Raw genomic sequence first — 21,155 nt, forward strand, 5'->3', positions numbered from 1 at the left:
CCGACGGGCGGCAGCACACCAGGCGATGTCTACGCCCCGTAGCGTGGGTTTCATGGCCTCCCAGACCGTCACACTGTCCATGCCTTCGGTCAAATTCTCCCGCCAATATCGGGCTATCGCACCGCGCAAGTGGGTCGTATATTCCGCCCGTTGGAGATGCCACGAAGACATCCGCCAACGGAACGGCTGACGGGGTTTACATAGTGCAATCCGCACTGCGACCGGGGAATGATCTGACAATCCACGGGGCTGGATCACGGCCTGCTGCACCCTATCGAGGAAGGCCCCGGATACAAACACACAGTCTAACCGGGAAAAGGAGCCATGCACCGCCGACACAAACGTGTACTCACGCGCCCTGGCATGCAGATGTCGCCATGCATCCACCCAACCGAGCCCATCACTCATAGCTCTCAGACGAGTAGGGGCAGGCGCCCCCGCGGCCACTTGCAGTCTCTGCCTGTCTAGATTCACATCCATCACATCATTCCAGTCACCCCCTATGACAGCTAGGCAGTCCGGAATATCGGCCCACAATTCAAACAGGCGCTCCGCTAGAGACCACTGCAGGGGAGGGGGAGCATACACACTGCCGAACACCACAGGTTCCACCCCAATCATGCCCTTGACAAACACAAACCGACCCTGGGGATCAAGCCAATGGCGCTCGTGAACATAAGATAAGCGTCGATGGATGAGGACAGCCGCCCCTCTCGACCCCCTGGTAAAACCTGCATGGAACACCTGGGTATAACCAAAACGTTGTAGACTCAGCACCTTCGTTCCTAACATATGTGTTTCTTGCAGCAACATGACATCTGCCGAGTCCCTCTTACCCCAGCGCAGCACTGCCCCCCTTTTAATTTTGTCCAGCATGCCCCTGACATTCCAGCTAAGAATCCTCATGGAGCCACCAACAGGCGCCGCCCCTGGAGAATCACCCATAGTCGCGGTGGGAGAGCATCTGGAAATCCCCGGACCCAGCCCAAGCACCCAGTAGTACAAAAACCACAGCAGCAAAAATCACGTGCATCCCTATCCAACCACCCTGCACCCCCCCCCACCCGAACACCCACACAACATCCTCAACTACCAAACCCCCGCCTATCCCCCCTCCCCCACCCCTATACCTCATGAAACAGTGAAGTACCTGTCGCGGCATAAAGAGCCCCGGGCCCAAAACAGAGCGCCCAAGGTCCCCCAGGCCAATGGATCCCCCCACACTCCCCAACTAACAGTACCTCCCCTTCGGGCCCCCCTCGAACATGGGAGGAATGGGCCGCCCATGGGTCAGCACCCCGAACCCCATTACTCACATGTGGCCCACCGCTTAAGCGCAGCGGGACAGAGCTACTATAAACATCACGCCCATCCCCTGTGGGACCAGCCACGACCCAGACCACCCCACACCACACACCAGCCCATCAATCAACAGTGTCACCCCCATGGCCACCAGCCCAGGCTAGAAACGAAGGACATGCAGGAGATAGGAGAGGGCCCTACGCCCCTCAGGTCCCAGTCCCAGACTGAGCAGTATCTGACTGTGCACCATCCAGTAGGTCACCCCCGGATCGGGAGCGTCGTCGCGATCTGGACTTCCGGCGTCTCTTGCTCCCGTTGGAAGAGTCGCCCCTCTCCGGCGACGACCCACGCGATGCTCCGGAGTTCAGGCCCGGCTGGGCATTCGGACGGATCCTGACAGTCTCATCTGTCCATTGAAAAACCGCCTCCGGGGTGTCAAAGAAGTGGGTCTTGGAATGAAACACAACACGCAGACGTGCAGGGTACAACAGCGAATACTGAATTTTCAGTCCACGTAACTTGGCTTTCGCATCCTGGAAGGATCGGCGCTGCTGCTGCACCAGCCTGGTATAGTCCGGAAAGATCATTATCCTGTGACCCTCAAACGACAAGTCCTCCTTCGCCCTTGCTTCCCTAAGGATCACATCCCGGTCATGAAAATTGAGGATCTTAGCGATGACCGGACGCGGTCGCTCCCCCGCCGGTGGTTTCTGCGCCAAGGCTCTATGGGCACGCTCCACCACAAAGCAGCGCGATAAAGCGTCCGGGGGAAGCCAGCTCTCCAACCAGTGCGCCAAGAATGAATCCATGGACCCCTTCTCACAATCCTCCGGAAAGCCCACAAAGCGCAGATTATTCCTTCGCGCCCTCCCCTCCGCATCCTCGACACGGAGCGCCAGCCCTTTTTGGATCCTGGCCATGTCCTCCACCTTCTTTTTCAGGGCCACCACATCGTCCTCCACTCCAGTAATCCGAGTCTCGGTTTCGGTGATGCGGGCCACAGCATTGCGGAGATCTTGACGCAGCAGCATGACATCGGCGCCAACGGCCCCAATCTTGGCATCAAGCATGTCTCTGGACTGCGTAATGGCGGCCATCAGGGCCGCATTATCAGGGCCCGCGTTCTGGCCACCACCGGAGGCCCCGGATCCTCCACTGGGCCCCGTGAATTTATCAATTGTCCCTTGCTTGGTGGACCCAGTGCCGCCCCCTCCTCTCGTCATGGTTAGCGGCAAGGAAAATGGCCACACTGCCCCAGTGGGGGGCCCCTCGTCGACAGCAACGCAACAGGTACGGCCACTCAGGGGGGCCAGGGAAACTCCGTCGGGGTTCAAATGCCGTCTCCAGTGAGCACCCCCAGCACGCCAACACCGCAGCCCAGCTCCAGGCAGCAAGCCCCAGCGGGAATGCCTGGCAGGATAGTCACGGCACTAGGGAAGGGCTTCCAGGATCGCAGACTGGACCCTACCCCGGACCTATGAGCCGGGACGCGCAGAGGAAGGTTCCAGGAATCGGGGACGTCCAGCCCCGTCGACCGCCCGGCCACTCCACACCCCACCCGAGTCACAAAGCAGCGGCTAATGCAGAGGAGGGGGGGGGGGGGGGGGGGCACTCACAGTTCATCTCGGGCTATCCGTAGGAGACCTCCACGCACCATCCGGGCAGCAGGCTTGTCCCTCCAGGTACCACCAGCTCTGGCCAACCAAGACCGACGTGGCGTGCAAATCGCTAGGACTTTATCTGCTCTGAGCCCACCTCTCGGTCCAGGAGCCAGGGAAAGCACCATCCGGCTAAGGCCCACCAAACTCGAGGCCCCGGCGTCTCCAGGGCCAGGCAGGCAGCAAGGACACTCCAGCGCCCCAGTATCCGAGGCAGGATCCAGCGGGGACTCCCTCCGTCGTCCCACCGGCCCCAATCAATCCTGGGAACAGGCCCGGGGAGTCGCGCCTCAGAGCGCACGTCACGAGGAGATTGCAAGGCCACCGGGCAGTAGGGGGCGATCCGCGACCCAGTCCTTCAGGGTCCCCCTGGATGATGACAGCGGTCACCGCTCACAACAGGTGCCGCACTGACCCCAGGAGCCAACTTCCGCGACACCCGGTCGCACAGACACGGACCGGCCCGGGGTCGCAAAACTCGAGGCCCCGGTCTCCCGGGGTCCACACAGGCCGCGGCGTCCCCACACCGTCCCAGGAACACCCCAGGGGTAGCCTCCGATGATTCAGGCACTCTCAGTGGTCCCCGCGGGTTCCGGTGCCGATGCTGCTGGGTGAGGGTTCTCCCGACCGGCTCAACCGCCGGCCGACGGTCTCGGGTCGCGAAAATCGAGGCCCCGGCTCTACTCGTGGGCAGTAGGCCGCACCTCGTCGCCAGCAAGTGCGGGTCGCCGGAGCAGCTGAAGAAGCGGGGCGGCACACCGGACAGGTCTCGGTGCCACCCGGAACACTGCCAGCACAGGTAGGGTAGTTTGCGGGGCTCGGGGGCCAGGATAACAGTCGGATAACGTGTGGGCCGGCGGGAGCTCCTCTAAGCTGCGACCGCCATCGACGCCCTCCAAGCCACGCCCCCAATTTTGTTTTACTTTTAATCATCTTTTAATTTCCTACCTTTGCACCTTCTGTTGTCTTTTTTGCAGTTATTGTACACGCTTTGCTTTTTTATTTACGCTTGTGCTTCTTTGTTTTGCTTTTTTATTTTCTATATTGCTTTTTAAATTGCACATTTGCTTTATTAGTTCTTTCTTATTTTTTTTTGATAATCAAATTTTATTAAAGTTTTGATACACGTAAATTCATTGGCAGCGAGTCACATATCACATTTAAAAACCCCTGTTCCCCCCTGATGACATCACAAATTTTATTAGTCACTTCTGAATAAGGAAATAGCCCTTTTGCATCAGACCGGCAGAGCGGAATGGGGCCATTCAAGGTGGAAGCAGGCCAAACCATTTGCCCCACACTTTGTTGAACATCTCTGGGCATCCCCGAGCCTCGAAGAGGGACTCCTTCTGCACCCATATACGTCTCGGCGAGAGGATTTATAAACTGGAAGCATCCATATACCAGGAAATTTTACTCGGCACACTGTAGTCCCTTAAAAATACGTGTCCTGACGCCACCGCTCATATAAGACCACATTGTGACTGGTTTAAACCGGATACTAACTTCGGATCAGAGCCAATACATACGTAAATGTATAGTCCAGATGCCAATGGCTCGCATATGAACATATAGCATCAAGCCTTATGAGCAGACACTCTTTCGACGCAACAGCATAACATCTTGAATGTCTAGAAATAGATATATGTGCAATAGACGGCTACCTGATGAAGGCGTGTATGCCGAAACGCGCGTTGTAGACATCTGCCGCACTGCCTACATCAACTTCGCGTCTACCATCATGTATTTGTACATATCAAATGTCGATTAATGATATTTTATTCTATGTAGTCATCATTATGTATCCTTTATGCACAATTGGAACTTTGATCTATCAAATAAATTATGCTCATAAAAGATAAAATAAATAAATATACTGTTTTGATAAAGATCTTCCATGTGGTTATTGATCACGTACTTTAGGGTGGTCTACCTTTCCCATTGCAACCTATGATACTTTTAGAGGTATTCTAATTTTCTATTCTTCTAAACTTTTAAATTTCTACTGATATCAGCATCTAGCTATAATACTTTCTCAAACTAACTCCTTCTGCACCCCGCACCAGTCCACACCCCTCCTCCATTTCTGCAGTGTCGGTGCCCCAGCCTGGGACCATCTAGCCGCTATATCTCGTTTCGCCACTGCTAGTGCTGTTCCCAGGAAGCGCTTGTCGGCCCGGTACCCATCCAGGCCGTCGAACACTCCCAGTAGCAAGTGCCTCGGGTCGTGAGGAACCACCCATCCCAAGTCCTGCGTGAGCTCACGCTCCACCCTTCCCCAGAACAGATCTAAGGCCGGGCATAGCCACACCATGTGGAAGAAGTCGGCTAGGGCACCAGAGCAGCGCGCACAGTCCGGGGAGACTCGTATTCCAGCGCGAAAGAGACGCGAAAGAGAGGTAGGCCACGTGGATGTGGTAAAGCTGGACCAGGCGTAGTTTAGAAGATGTGGTCAGAGTTTTGGGTGCCATAAGGGCATCACACCAGTATGCTTCGTCCAAAGGACCTACCCATCCCTCCCATCCCTCCCATCGCTCCTTAAGCCGGTAAAGGGATGTGGGACAGGTATTTACCAGGGCTCGGTATTTACGGGACACCCCAACTCTCCCCAGGTTACCCATCATGACTTGTGCTTCTAGGGGACTAAATTCCGGGAGGGAGGTGGGCGTTGGGAGGTGTGTGTGAAGGGCGTGGCGGGGTTGCAAATATTTGTAGAACTGGGAGTATAGGAGAGTGTAGTGTGCCTGTGTTGTAGGTCAGAGAAGGAGCGCATGTGATCCCCTACCCACACGTCACAGAGTTGTGTTATCCCCACCAAGTCCCAACGGCGGAAGCCCTCCAGAGATGAGACCTCATTCAACCAGGTGACATGCCAAAGGGCCGTCTGTCTAGTCAGCTTCCGGTCCCAGGTCACCAAGCAAAGGGCAGCGCGCCAGGCCATGAGGACCGACCTAGTGATTGGGGGCAGGGTTTGTGGCACCGAGGGGCCATATAGGAAGCTTTGAATCTGCGTAAAGTCTAGGGCAGCAAGCTCCACCCGGTAAGCAGGGTCGGACCAGCCGCCCGCAAACCAATCATGGATCACAATGAGTTTTGTAGCGAAGTAGTAAAAATGGAGGTTGGTGACTCCCATACCGCCGTCGAAGGTGGGGATCCGGTAATGGGACAGGGACATCAGCGATCTTCCACCACCCCACAAAAACCGAATTAGTGCGCTGTCTAGTTCTCTAAACCAGCTACTCGAGAGGGGGACCGAGGTGTTCTGCAGAATGTAAAGAAAGCGGGAGAGGATGATCATTTTGAAAAGGGCACTTCTGCCCAGCGGGTTAAGGGGGAGAGATTGCCAGTTCCTAAGGTCAGTTTTCATCCGGGTGACCAGGGGGGTAATGTTGAGGGCCCCCTCCAGCTCCGGCAGGAGGGTCACCCACACTCCCAGATACTTAAATGACTGCCTCCGAAGGGGGATCATTGCCTGCCAATCGAAACACTCCCGGGAGGGGTGAAGGGGGACTAGGGTAGACTTCGTCGGGTTGAGACGAAGGCCTGAGACCTGAACTCAGAAAGGGCCACTAGAGTCCTAGGGCCGGAGCGCTACAGGTCGGCCAAATAGAGCAGAACATCGTCCGCGTATAAAGCAATTTTATCCACCTGGCTCTGGTCCTACACCCATCCCTGGATAAGGGAGTCTTGTCGGATTAGCGCCGCCAGAGGCTTCATCGCCAGAGCGAATAGGTGCGGGGAGAGGGGGCAGCCCTGGCGGGTGCCTCTCCGGATCAGGAATGGTTCAGAAATTGCACCGTTGACAAGTTCACGGGCTCTAGGGCTGTTGTAAAGGACCTGGATCAGGTGGCGGAAGGGGAGGCCGAAACCCATGTGCTCCAGAACATCTCTTAAATATCCCCAGTCCACCTTGTCGAAGGCCTTTTCAAAGTCCACAAGGAGAAGCGCCAAGTACGGGGAGAGTCGGTGCCGATGGGCCAACGCCAAGGAGAGGCGACGAATGCAATGGCGGGTGCCTGTGGCTGGCATGAACTCGCATTGGTCAGGGTGGACCAGGTGGGGTAGAAGGGGCCGAAGTCGTTGGTCTATCGCTGTAGCGAAGATTTTAATTTTGGTGTTTCAGCAAGATGGGGCGGTAATCAGAGCAGTCTAGGGAAGGCGGCTGTGTCTTCGGGATGACCACAATGGTCGCCACGTCGGATTCCGACGGGAAGGACCCGTCTTCAACCACCTCCGTTAAGTGGGGGACCAGGTCATCACGGAACATAGAGTAGTATTCTTGGGGGAATCCATTGGGTCCGGGCGTCTTGCCGGAGTGCAGCAGGGTGATAGCCCCATGGATTTCCTCCGGGGTGAGAGGGCCGTCTAGGGAGTCCGTGGTTTCACGGGGGAGACAGGGAAGGCAAGTCCCAGATCTCTCCATCAAATCAGGGAGGGAGGTTCTGGGGGGGCGTGCCGCGTATAGGGCCACGTAGTAGTGAGCGAAGGTTTGCGCAATAGCCACCGATGTCACCTGGTTAGTCCCGCCGGCCGTTGCGATCTCTGGAATGATGCGGTGGGCCCTAGGGTAGGATATCAGGTTGTGGAGCAGTTTGCTATTCTTGTCACCCCAGCCGTAAATACGGGCCACGGAGGAGCGCCATAGCATTTTGGCCTATTCCAGGGAGAGCCGCCGATTCTCGTCCCGGACCAGCGCCAGCTGCCTAGAGGAGTCCTTGGCCAGTTGAGCCCGCTCCAAATGAACAGCTCGGGATTCCAGCTGCGCCAGTTGGGTGACCTGGGCCGCGCGTTTGGCATGCACTAACCCCCTGGCCACCCCTCGAACCACTGCTTTACCCGCTTCCCAGAGTGTACCTTGCGAAGGAACCGATCCTGCATTAGCGGAGAAGTAGTGGCGGAGCTCCTGGCCAAGGGATTGCACCAGTGCGGAATCTTGCAGGAACCAGGCGTTTAAGCGCCAGGTTGTCTTGGGGCCTGTAAAGGGAGACCCGAAGCGGAGAGAAATGGGGGAATGGTCGGAGATTCCCTTAGGGAGGATCTCAACCCCGGACACCAACTGGCAGTCTGTGGCGGGCAGAATGAGGTCAATGCGAGAGTGGGTATGGTGGGAGGCTGATGTGTGTGTGTGTGTGTGTGTGTGTGTGTGTGTGTATTGTTCTTTTCGGGGGTTTCATATCCTCCATACATCACAGAAACCCATAGCTGAGGTCCAACCCACGAGGCTCTTCGCGGAGGTCAACCGTTGGGCCGAGGGATGGCCCGTTACATCCCGGGAGGGTTGTAGGACAGCATTGAAATCACCCCTGATGACAGTGAGGCCCTGGGGAAGGGAAGAGATCACCTGTTTAAGGCGCCGAAGGGTGGATGACAGGAGCGCCGTGGGAACATAAGTGCAAAGAAGGTTCCCAGGATTACCTTCAACCATCCCCGACACGGCCACGAACGTCCCTTGCGTATCAGTGGCGACGTCGACTACAGTGAAGGGGAGCCCATGTCTCAGAAGAATGGCCACCCCCCTGGAGCCCCTAGCAAATCCAGAGTGCCAGACCCGGTCAAACCCGTAACGGGCCAGGAAGTGGCATTGGGAGCCCAGAAGATGTGTCTCCTGGAGGAGTAGGGCATCAGGCATGTGTTGGGGGGCTGCGCGGAGCACTGCACTGCAGTGCGGGTAATGCGGTCTAGGAGGCCATTCATGTTTCAAGAGAGGATGTGGAGGGGTGTGTTAAGCATGTGGATCATTTGTGAAGGTGGGGTTTAGCGTGAGGCAAGCGGGGAGGAAGAACCCCCCCGTAGTCAGGGGGAAGGCCTCGGCCGGATCTGGGGCACCAGGGCGTAGTTGGTTGGGACAGGGGTGTATGTGACAGCAGAGGAGGACAATAGGACATGGGCGGCCAAAAGCAACAAACCCTGTGGATGAAATGCTAACTGCAGGTTAGAGAAAAAGAGAATAAACGTGCGTTAAGGTGTTCGAACTCAGGAGTACATCAATGTGAGGATCCCGACAGATCAGGTTGGCGAGCTCCGTATGAGCTCGATCACAGAGTTAGAGACGTGATCATTGATGATGAGCCCCGGGTCGGAGCTTCCGGCACTGGTGGTAGCGTCAATCATGACCCGGTATCCACGTCCGAGCCGCGTATCACAGGGCTCCCGGACAAGTCAGAGTCTGACATGGCTCGTCGCAGAATTTCACTGGGTCCGGGGACGCTGCCCAGGTTGATCATGGAGGAGGTCAGTGGTGGGGGAGCGTGGCCCCGTTCCTGAGTCTGGATCGAAGAGTGTTGGGCCCGTGACTCCGGCGATTGGGAGCCACCACCTCGGCGACCGGCCCTCCTCCGGGATCTGGTCCTACGATGCCTGGGCTTCGGCGTGGTTTGTTTCGCTCTGTGGGAAGGGAAGAGAGTCGTCTTCGGCCTGAGGGGCCGCTCCTCCGTGAGCCAGGTCCACACTGCTTGAGGAGAATCAAAGAAGAAGGTCTTGTTCTGAAAGATCACTTTAAGCCGGGCCGGGAAGAGGAGCCCGTAGCGAAGGCCCAGCGCCCTAAGCTTTTGTTTAACTTTGTCGTAGGAACGATGCTGTGACTGAACCTCCTTGTAGTAGTCCGGGAACACCATTATCTTAGAGTCTTGGTGATGCACGGCCCCAGCTCTCTGGCCGCCCCCAGTATGGCGTCCCTGTCGCGGAAATTAAGAACACTGAGGATGATGGGATGGGCAGGGGCTCCAGGCGGCTTAGGGGCAAGGGAGCGATGAGCTCGTTCCACCGCGAACCAGGGGGAGAGCTTCTGCTTGGGCATCCAGGAGCGGATCCAAGCCTCCATAAAGGTGGCAGTGTTTTCCTTCTCCACCCCTTCCGGGAAGCCCAGGAGGCGCAGGTTGTTTCGGCGTGCCCTGTTTTCAGCATCCTCGGCCCGGCGGTGGAGCTCCGAGGTCTGCGATTGGAGACGGGCCATTTGAGACTTGAGGGTATTGACGTCGTCTTCCACAGTGGAGATCCGGGATTCAGCTTCTGTGATGCGCTCTGTGGCCTTGCGAAGGTCCTGGCGGATGAGGGCCACATCGATCCCCACCTCCCCTATCTTGCTCTCAACTGACGTTTGGGACGCGGAGATCGCTTGAAGGATGGTCGATAGGTCCCCTCCAGCTGGGCCAGGACCAGCCACCATTCCGCCACCGGGTCCCTGATCCGATTTCGCAAACTGCTCCATTGTTTTAGTTGTGGGGCCAGGGGCCGGGAGGGTGCGGGGTTTGCCCATAGGTGCAGACAGTCAACCAACGTGTGATAGAGAGGACGGGCATAGGTCAGGCGGCACCCTGCCACCCGATATGATGAGTGGACCTCTCCTTAACACCCGGCCCGTCTATATCGGAGTCCTTTAGGCGGGGAGCTCTGAGAGAGGGCGGGGAGAAGTGGGGGGAGGCCACCCGTAATGCGTTGGTCAGTCTTCCCGGGTGCAGACTGCCCCACGACAATGCACTTGGGGCACGGCGGCGCTCATAGACTGGTCCCAGACAGGCCGGTCATAGGGTCAGGCCGGTCATAGGGTCAGGCTGCCCCCGGGTTCCGCGGCAGGTAACGAGCCCGCCGCATCCCTCGGGCACACGGCTCCAGGCAGGCCAGGGCCCCGGTGGTCCTCCTTATGGCACAGTTCCACGTGGCAAGGCGCAGGTGGTCTCAGCCGCCCCGGAGGAGGAGGGGTCGCAGGGCCGCCTCTACGGCTTCGTGGTGGTGGTCAGGTCTTCCCGCAGAGTGACTCCTTGGGGCACAGGCACTCACGCCAGTGCTAGGGGACCAGAGGGCCGCCTCGTGGGGGGTGCAGCGGCGGAGCGAGCGCAGGGTCCAGGCCCCAGGGCAGATCGTGCGGGCCCAGTCTCACCCCCCACGGACGCTCCTGGCAGTTGTGGCACCTCCGGTCAATGGGCCCACTCCCTGGAGGGACAGCGGCACCCCGAGGAAGCTCGACTCCCCGCCGACAACTCCACCTTCCCTTCGGAGCCGGTCGTCTCCACCTCTGACCGCCGGTCCCGCACAGGCGGCAGGGGGGGGGCGGCGGGGCCAGAGCAGACCGCGTCAATGCAAGCAGGCCGAGGGCCGCCTCACGGGGTCACACTAGCAGGCCAGTAAAAGTCCAAGGCCCTGAGGCAGAAAGCGCGGGCCCGGCCGACCCCAACCCCCCTGGGAACTCCTCACCGTGATTGCGTCGTCTCGCAGGTCTGTCCCTTCACCTCGCCTGCTGTACCGACAGCTCCTCTGGTTTCGCCACCAGACCAGCAGCAGTCGCCTCTACCCCTCACCCCCAGTCCGGCGCTCCGGGATGGGCCCACGGCCCAACGGCCCCTCGTGGCAGCCCCGGCCTCGGGGGTCGCAGGCGATGTCTCTCCGGCTCAGTCACGCTTCACTCTGGCAGCGCCCGGGATGGCCGACAGCTCCCCTGATCTGCCACCCCGGACCCCAGCCGGGCCTCCGGGAGCAAGGAGCGAGGGGGGAGGAAGGGAGCTCCTGAGCAGTCCCCAAGGACATCGGAGGAAAGCGGAGCACGCAGGGATCCGCGCCAGGCAGGCAGATGGGAGTTGGCAGCGGATGACGGAGGGGGTCCAGGAGCACTCTGAGTGCGACCGCCATCTTGATGCCGCAGGCCACGCCTCCTCTTTCTTATCTTTTCTGGCTCCAGTTTTTTTTTCCCCAGTTTGAAATGCTTTTAACTACACACTGTCTTTCTGCATGCCTCTTTCCAAACCATGGTGAGGCATTGTTCTGTAAACGTGCCCGCACCTGTCCCAGTAGATAGTGCCTGCCTAAATGCTACTGAAGAAATTATCTGTGGAATAACGCTATCCTATGGGATTTAGTTGGTCACAATGCACGCATAATGTCAGGGCTAACGATTTCTGCTCCTGTCTCTTTTTTATGCCTCTTATAAAGGAAAAAAAACCACAAAGTCGTGGCATTACGGTGACATACAGCCTCACCTGCAGCAGGGCTCGCTCCAGCGCATGTGCACTTCTAAGACCAATTTGTTTAGCTGAACACTGTCTCTTTGACGTGGCTGCAAATGTTACCTCTTCTTTCCAATCAAAAACAAAGCAGGGCGGACCATCTGCTCTGCACGGCCTCACCCGGCGCCCCTCCTGGCTGATGGTTTGTACAGCTACAGGCCGCACGCAGAATCCTTGCACTCACTACCCTTTGCTACAGATTCCACAGTGACAAGATTTGTCTGATGAGTGATAACAAGTGTAAAGTGAAGTGCGAAAAGGTCAGTCTTCCCGAACTGAAATGCTTCAAAATGTTCATTAGCATGTATTTGCAATGCAAGTGACGCTTTATATGATGCCGATGGGGTTGAAACAATCGACCACAACAGCCTCTCGAAGTTATTGATTTTGTTGGAACGTACAAACCACGTGTTTATTAAAACATACTCTGCTGCATCCCACGTCGGCTTCAGCCACGTCCAAAAGGCAAATTATGCTGCAGAGAAACGGATATGCATATTTTTCCAGTTGCTTGCATTTGAAAAAGTTATTTCATCAGTCCGGTGTACCAAAAAGTTGAACCAAAGCGGATGATGGACGGAGTGTTGAACATTGCAAGCACTCACCCCCAGTCAACTGATCTGGGTTTAATCCATCATCATTCTTTAGCTCACTCCGCCACCCCAGTTCAGACATGGCCATATGCAAATCAGTGTGACCCTGTGCCTCATGGGAACAGTCCAGCCCGAACTGCCAAGCCATGTCTTCCCTGGACCAGAAACAAGCATCCTGGGGCCGGTTTCTGGCTAATCAGCCGTCAACCAAACCCAAAAAGTCACTGTTTCCTACAACAGATGGGACTTCAGTGCCAACACCCTGAAAGGCATGCCTATGAATACATATACTTACATGCCACACTTGGCGATGTGAATGGCCCCAAGGCACCATTTTTGTCAGATAAGCCCATAATGCCCACTGTAATGGTATTCAACTTGACGACCTCAGAAGGATCAAAAGGCCGCCGGAATTCCACCCTCTGATCTGCATGTCACACACAGGTGTTAGCAGCGAGCGTTTATGTAACCGGGCCATTTTTCGTAAATAGGCTAGCACTTGAATTAACATGTACATTCTACACCACAGTTTTTACTAATTGTGGCCACTTAGGGACCATGGTGTCGAACAATGTTATTTTAAGCAATGCCAGCCTGGGCAGGCCACTGCTGATAAAATCTGAAGGCTGTAGAGAACAAACTGTTAATGGCCGCCTTCCTGGAATAATATGTTCCATGTTTAACAAATGTGCTTACCTCTGAGAGTTTGATGGCCAGAGGTATGAGACCGAGGAGGAAGCACCCCAAGAACATAGCCAGGGAAATCAAGCAGACCACCAGCAACCCGTCCATGCTTACTGGATTCTAGCCCCTGGAGCGTGCAGTGCTCTGCCACCACACGCTGCGATCAGTGAATAGGTGTTAAGACAAGTGGCAAGCAGTGAAGTAGCTGCGATGTCAGGTGCAGTTTATGGACTCGGGCGAGTGCATAGACGCCACCGGCATGGTTAGCGCCTCCTTCTCTTCAGGTTCCTTGGCCGTCCGTGAGCTCAACACAGCAGCAGATCTTCCTTATCCTCTTCCCTTGAGTGTGCTCCAATCTGCCTCCCTTTCTACCCTCACTGTCAGTGGCTCACCCTAAGAAGCAGACCCACCCCTTTCTTTGCTTTAACCACCAGGATGTTCACCAGCAAAACTACCTCCTGTCCCTCGATGTCTGTGTGTTCTTGCCGTTAGTGTGCGCTCAGGCTTACAAGCTAAATTCTCTCCTACACTGATTTTTTTCTGTATTTACCCTGGACAGCATTCACTTTCCCCTCTCGTCTGTCCCACGCTCCTACCGCGTTTGTCTGTGTGACTGGGACTGCAGCAGCCCCCCTGCTCTGTTCTGTCTGCCCTGTCACTGTTCTCAATGATGCCGGGCCCCTCCCCGGGCTGTCAGGGAGCTCACGGCTGCAGCGTCCCACCTCGCCTGCCTTTCTCTGGTTGTCAGTGAGCTCGGGATAGCTGAAATACCGCTCTTCTCACCTTATTCCTAGTTACCCTGTATGTGAGCACAAATATGCAGCACCCACCTTCTCTTGCCCTCTCTGGTGCCGGGCTCTTTTGCTACCCCGGTACTTTGTAGACTCCGACCCACGTGCTCTCGGATCACGAGTCTGCCTCGGTACTCAAGCGCTGCTGCTGCTCCTCGCCAAGATTACGTTCTCCTTCCATGTTGCACTTCGTGCCCCTAGCGGTAGTTCCAGCCAGACGATAATGTGAGTTTTGTGTTGTAATGCTATGGCTCCATCAAGTGGTGCAACAACTATGAAAATCAGTGACACTCTGTTTAAACCGGGTCAGCTGATTTTCATCCGGTAGGGTACTGTCCGGCAGAGTCTGGTTTAACCGATTTCCGGACAGCCTAAATATAGTGATTTCAATTTGCCTTCCCACATCTTCAGATTACACTAATTTATTGTAAATGAGGGATTACACTAATAAAGACCATCTAGACCATTTGCCTGCCTTCTGAATATGGAGATAATGTCCTTTAGCCTGTACTGAATTTGGAGACAATGTCCTTTAGCCTGGAACCCCCTTCTCTTTGTGTTACTCACTTTGCTCACTCAGTGACAGTTGGAGACTACATTTATGCCTCACCACTGTCAAAAGCCACCAGCTGCCACTGAACCGTGCTTCTTCCAACTTCTGTTTTTCAGTCCTACCTCTGCATCTGACTTTTCAGATTGTTTTTTTTTTCTTTTTCTCTACAGTCTTTGTTCCATCTGTTGTCCCGTCATCCGTGGCGATGGGTTTTGACTGGGGAAGTTACCTGCAGGAGGAGAACCACAAGGCGGTCCCCGTCAACTGCTTCAAGCATGTGAGTCCTCTGCAATTCTGCCTGGCTGTGCGCTGTAGTAGCCTGGGTAAAGTAGATGACTTCCCACCCCTGAGTCTGTGTCTCTGAACTTTTAAAACCTCCTCGACAACCGACGTGACATTGCATTGCATGGTTCCACCCTGCCACCCATCAGTGTTCCATTTAAACCGAAGCCTCCTGGTACCACAGCACTTCACTTTCCTTCTACCTGGTTCATATCAAGCTGAAGTTAAACCCTACTTGTTTATATTTCACAGCCGTATTTAATAAATGTGGAGTTACTGCAACACCTATTTTTCCATAAAACGCACCACGACTTAGTAGCATTAAAAAGAGATAAGTAGATATTTCTTAAAACAAATACACCAAGTAGAACAGCCTGTTAAACGGATGTTTCCTAGCGAACTCTTGATTAAAAAGGGGCGAAGGCCTAGTAAAGGCATATTCATGGCAAGGTGAATTGTATTTTTTGTTTTTAAAAAAGGAAATGCTGTTTCAAAATTGTGGCTTCCAAAGAAGTCCAAGTTAGTTGTCGTTGGCCAGTGACCCCCTTCCGTTGACTTATCGTATGCATACAGGTTTTGGTTTCCAGAGTAGTCTGAGCCACATGTAAAGGAATTTAAACCTCCGCCCCGTCCGGTCCTTCAAACGGCCCCTACCGCCTTTCGTCCATCAAACGCACAATGACTTTTGTCCCATGAAGAAATCTATTCTAGATGTAGCTTTTCTTTATCAATTGCAAGATACTCCTACAGATAGCCAGCAGAAAGGAAACTTGTTGGTTCTAGTAATATGGTTTGTTGATCAATACAGAAACTAGGATCATAATAACCCAGTTCTCCAGTTTAGCATCTTAGCCATGAGACTATATGTCATACCAGAGGGTTTTTGTATTTTTAAAATACATACAATTTGCCCGAGTACATCTTGGGTGCCTGCATATGACCGGAATCATTCAGCAAGCAGTCACACTTGAAGATTTACAAAAAATAGCATGACCATTCACAGAATCTGGTATAGGACCTTGAACTGGTTAAAAAGCACTGTGCTTAATGGAAAGATTTCCTCTACATTTTCTGCAGAGAAACATCACACATTTCAGCATTATTCCTCGTGGGAGAGGCACTGATGGTGGAAAATACTTGTTCGAATGCATTTCTGATGTAAATACCTCTTATTTACTAGCAGCATCAATGCCATACAGGCATGAGCACAACTGAAAGAAGGCATATTTCAGTTGCTAGGTTACTGTCCCTCTCCAGGGTTCGAACAGGCCACATAAGGCTGATAATATAGCATGATTAATCAGAAGCGTATGGGGGAGAAATTATAGTATCTTACGTCAATCCTCCCATACACTCATTCATCCATTTATGCAAATCCTTGACACAGTGCAACATTCACTCACTCATCTACACAAACTCGACAATCAATGAAAAAGTATTAAACTTACAACAAAGTCAGACCTATTGTATTTGTCAATGCTTGTTACTTCACCTTGCATGGCGGCCAGTGGGTGGATGTTTTTGTTAAGTCAATCTGCTTCTTCGACAGCAATGTGTTGTATATGTTCATTCTCCGCTGCACAGATGTTTGTGTAAGATCAGTCTTTCAAAGTTATGAAGAGTAACAGATGGCTTGGCCACTGCTCCTTCAGTATTTCAGATTGTGAAATTGTCATGATACTGATCTAACAGGCAGCCCAGGGACTAAAGTGTGTGCCCGCAGATCTGAGACTGGAGCATGTGCCCACAGATCTTGAGACTGGAGCATGTGCCCACAGATCTTGAGACTGGAGCATGTGCCCACAGATCTTGAGACTGGAGCGTGTGCCCACAGATCTTGAGACTGGAGCGTGTGCCCACAGATCTTGAGACTGAAGCGTGTGCCCACAGATCTTGAGACTGAAGCGTGTGCCCACAGATCTTGAGACTGAAGCGTGTGCCCACAGATCTTGAGACTGAAGCGTGTGCCCACAGATCTGAGACTGAAGCGTGTGCCCACAGATCTGAGGCTGAAGCGTGTGCCCACAGACCTGAGACTGAAGCGTGTTCCCACAGACCTGAGACTGAAGCGCGTGCCCACAGATGTTGAGACTGAAGCGCGTGCCCACAGATGTTGAGACTGAAGCGCGTGCCCACAGATGTTGAGACTGAAGCGCGTGCCCACAGATGTTGAGACTGAAGCGTGTGCCCACACATCTGAGACTGAAGCGTATGCCCACACATCTGAGACTGAAGCGTGTGCCTACGAATTTGAGACTGAAACGTGTGCCTACAAATATCAATCAATCAGGATTTGTACAGTGCGGCAAATCACCCTTGAGGGTCTCGAGGAGATGGGGTTGCTAGCTGCTTTGTGTTGATCTGTTCATTCGAACAGCCAGGTCTAATCAGCGAGATATCTTATTTGATTTGGATCTTGTGGCCTGCGGGTTACAGGCTGATGGATAGAGACATCCTTAGCTGGGCGGCTCTCCCCTACAGATACTGTATCCAGTGAAATGCAGGATAAAGCAGATATTGCCGCATTTATGTTATGTACTTGAATGGTGATGAGAAAATGTGGCCTGCAGATAAGACCTATCTCTGCAATAGATCAATGAACATTTTGCTAGCATTTCTTACTGCCATTTGGAAGATGTGACTTGCTGGTTACACCCACATGCATCTGTGACAGTGGGCCACTGAATTATGGGCATCTGTCAGTGGCACTGTGTGGTAGGCACAGCCAGGTCACACTACTGTCCCTCGTGCTACCATTACCAGGTTATTGTCAAGTGTGACCAATATGTGTGCAAGTGTTTCTGCTGCCTTAAATTTCTACAGGCTGGCTGTGGACGAGAAGTCCGCTTACTGCTTGGGGGGCACTGCATACATTAAGTGTCCCACCACATACAATTACTGTCCCACAACCCCATGCAATTACTGTCCCACAACCCCATGCAATTACTGTCCCACAACCCCATGCAATTACTGTCCCACAACCCCATGCAATTACTGTTCCACCACCCCATACAATAACTGTCCCACCACCCCATACAATAACTGTTCCACCACCCCATACAATAACTGTTCCACCACCCCATACAATAACTGTTCCACCACCCCATACAATAACTGTCCCACCACATTCAATAACTGTCCCACTGATCCAACGGGCTACCAACCTGCACACATCTATCACTATATATTCATCTGGGCCCATATAAACAATCACTTCATATAGGGTAGTTAAAACCACTGGGGGTCAATTTTTATAAGGGTAAAAAATGTAGATCAATTACCTATCATTTCTCTAGTCTATTGCTGATCTAAAACCCTCTCTTTAATCAATGGATCTATTTTAGTTGAAGAGTAATTGGTGATATGTCATAAGTTAATTCACCTTATTTCGTTAAAAAACCACAGACTCGGAAAAGTTTAAATGTTTATCTAATTAATCATATGAGCAAAACAAATTACAGTGATAACTCCATCATATCCGAGGAAGTAAGACCATCATTTAAATTTTATATTCTAATAAATGAGATTTCACAACGACAAGTACCTCAGGAAAAGGAAGATAGAGAGCGAAGAGCACATTGACACAATACACAAAGTTACATTTACCTAGGATGGTGTGAAAATCAGACCCCTCTGGCCAAGAGTTAATGGGTTCCCTGGAAAGTTCAGGTGACAAAGACTTCAGGACAAGTTTCAGGACAGGATAGATGACCTCTTCTGGATTCGATGCCTGCGTCTCACCCCTCTCTGACACTAACTTCCTCCTCGATTCTTCAGCGAATCTTCTTCTAATTCTATCACCTCTTCGATTCTTCTGTGGTCTTCTTCTAATCTATTTAGCTTTAAAATTCTAAGTCCGTTTCTTCAGGTATTCGATCAGCATTCGGACAGCATCTCGGTCTCTCAACGTTCTTGCTGCGACAGCAACCGCCTAATCGAACTAACTACCCCAAATATACTTTCCTAATGGCATGTACCGCCCTTAAATGTTTCTACTTTACAAAACTCTCTTTCTGATTGGACAAACTAAGGGGATGATCATCACACCATGCTAAGTTTTTAATAATTTTCTTAAGTTCATTGTTTTATGTTCCCGCCCATTAATTTGTTCTCCCAAGCTTTATTTCCCACCCGTATTTACACATTTTATCAATAACAATATATACATTTGACAGTTGACCATTGATTCTTCAGGATGTTCAGCTTCTTCCCAGGACATGTACTGAGAACGTCCTTGGATAGGATTCAAGGCTTGACATAATCGTTTCTGACTTGTCATCTGTGCGCCTGCGTGAGGAACCACGTGGGTGGTAGACTTTAGCATCTTTCAGTGGCCCAAATATGAAGTAATAGAGGTCAAAAGAAAAAGTATTCATTTCAAAATAAAATGATTTCACTGCATACCACCTATCTCTATTCTAATCCCATTTACTTATAAAGACTATTTATGCATTAGCATTTAGTATACAACTCATTTTAATTTCAGCAAAGCAGATGCTTAGCATGTGAGTTTCCAAGCGGCCATATTAGATGCTATTGCGCAGAAGCAGAATTTTCCCTCCAAGCGTTAAGACGTCATGCAGCTGCCGCATGCGCAATACATTTTCCCGCGCTAGCAGCCATCTTTAATCATACTCTGGTTACTTGTTAGTAAAACACATAGGCAAGCTTCCTCAATCTAGAAATATATGAAATGTTGTGCATAATTAGTATTACAAAACATTATTAATACTTTGTTACCGGATTATATGAGAGGATTGCGTCCGAGCAAGTTTCTTTTACACGAGTCCTTGCTCCATCAATCCCCTCTCTGATGGCATCTATGCCATCATAAATAGGGCTCCTGGTATTATGGTATTTATGTTTTTTAACATTTCCGTCTATATTTAGTTTTTGGTCATTTTTTTCTGTATTTATCCACATTTATATGTCAAATTAAATAAACACAATACAGTCACTTGAAAACTTTGCTATTGTAGGACAAGAACATGTGTATTTCAAGAGACTTTGAGGACATTAGGGCTAATTATGGTTGATTTTTGCCTTAATGCTGTCTGGTCTCCGGACCTTAGTACAAACTATTCAGAGTACAGACTGAGGGAGTCCCTAAGTCCTAATTATCCATATGGTCTGTGCAGCTTAACCTCGCTAAGGACTTCTGATCTATAACTTTATCAACTGCTAAAACCCTTCACCTCAGAGCAAAAGTAGTCCAGAGAACAGCATGCAAGTGGCCTCTTGCCACTTGTACCCGTTACATGAGGCGGCATTTCACTTTAAGTGATTTGCCCATGATCACAGGATGTATGTAGTGTATTTTGTAAAGCGCACAGCTGCCCCAACGGGGCGTCCCGGCGCTGTATAACGCTGTGGAACCCTTCCTTGCTCTCCCTGTGAGAAGCCCCTCCTGGGCACCCCCAAGATGAAGCCAGGCATCCCAGTGTTGTAGGGGCCGTTGTGGAGATTAAGCAAGCTATTGCCCAGAGTTGCAGCGTGGGACCCATGATTAGAGTAGGCGCCGAGGCGAGAATTATCGAGTCCGCGGACATTGAGCTCAAGACCCTGCCGCGTCGGGACTTGAACCCTGGTCCCGGGCCCGATCTCTGCTTCAGAGTCTGCCGCTCTAACCAGTGAGCCAGGATGGGTAAGTAAACACCAAGACTCAAATTGTACTTTAATTCCTCCTATTTCTTCATGTTTATCATGTTCATCTTGAAAGGTTACCTTTTGCTTTGGGAGGGTTTTTTCTCAAAGAAAAAAACGTTGATGTTTTACATCGTTGTGCACTTTTGCCTGTTTTGTATAGCGCGCACCAAAGGCATTGAAGCGCTTGACCTGATTGCCAGTGTGATTACACAAGATCACTCTAATTTCTACAGGCACCGGTAAATCAAGTGATTTGCCCAGGATCACAGGATGGTGAGCAGACGCCGAGATTTGGGCCTGGTTACTCACTTTAAGATAAATAAGAGTGCTGCCCGTGAAGGCTCTACGCAAACAAAGGCCCAGTCTAAGGGGCTTGACCAAATGAGAGAGCCCTACTTGCCCATGCCCTTAAGCTGTCCCTTATTGGCAACAGTTTGAAGTTAAGAACTCCAGTAAAGGGACAACACTGTGTAGGACTCAAAGCCAGAAGGGATTTTTTGTGATGATGCTAGAGAGGTGTTGCAGATTACCCCTACTGCTTAAACAATTTTTGAGTGGGTTGGGACAGCACCCTGCGTTTTCAATGTTTGCACAGCCACTCGAGGTGATATAATAATGACCTTTGCTCTCCTGGCATCACTCCATGCTCC

At 52.3% G+C, this 21,155-nt stretch overlaps 1 protein-coding gene across 3 annotated transcripts in view; it reads left to right on the plus strand.

Moving 5' to 3' along the window:
• LOC144752901 (lethal(3)malignant brain tumor-like protein 2) overlaps positions 1–21,155 on the plus strand; it is a 376,713-nt gene that overhangs the window by 135,016 nt on the left and 220,542 nt on the right. For all 3 annotated transcript variants that reach the window (XM_078640731.1, XM_078640741.1, XM_078640737.1), the window contains exon 5: positions 14,748–14,854. In XM_078640731.1, coding sequence (XP_078496857.1) covers positions 14,748–14,854 — 107 coding nt within the window. The remainder of the gene's footprint in view (positions 1–14,747; positions 14,855–21,155) is intronic.

This window comes from Lissotriton helveticus, chromosome 1_1 (assembly GCF_964261635.1).
Source record: "Lissotriton helveticus chromosome 1_1, aLisHel1.1, whole genome shotgun sequence".
Lineage (NCBI taxonomy): Eukaryota > Metazoa > Chordata > Amphibia > Caudata > Salamandridae > Lissotriton > Lissotriton helveticus.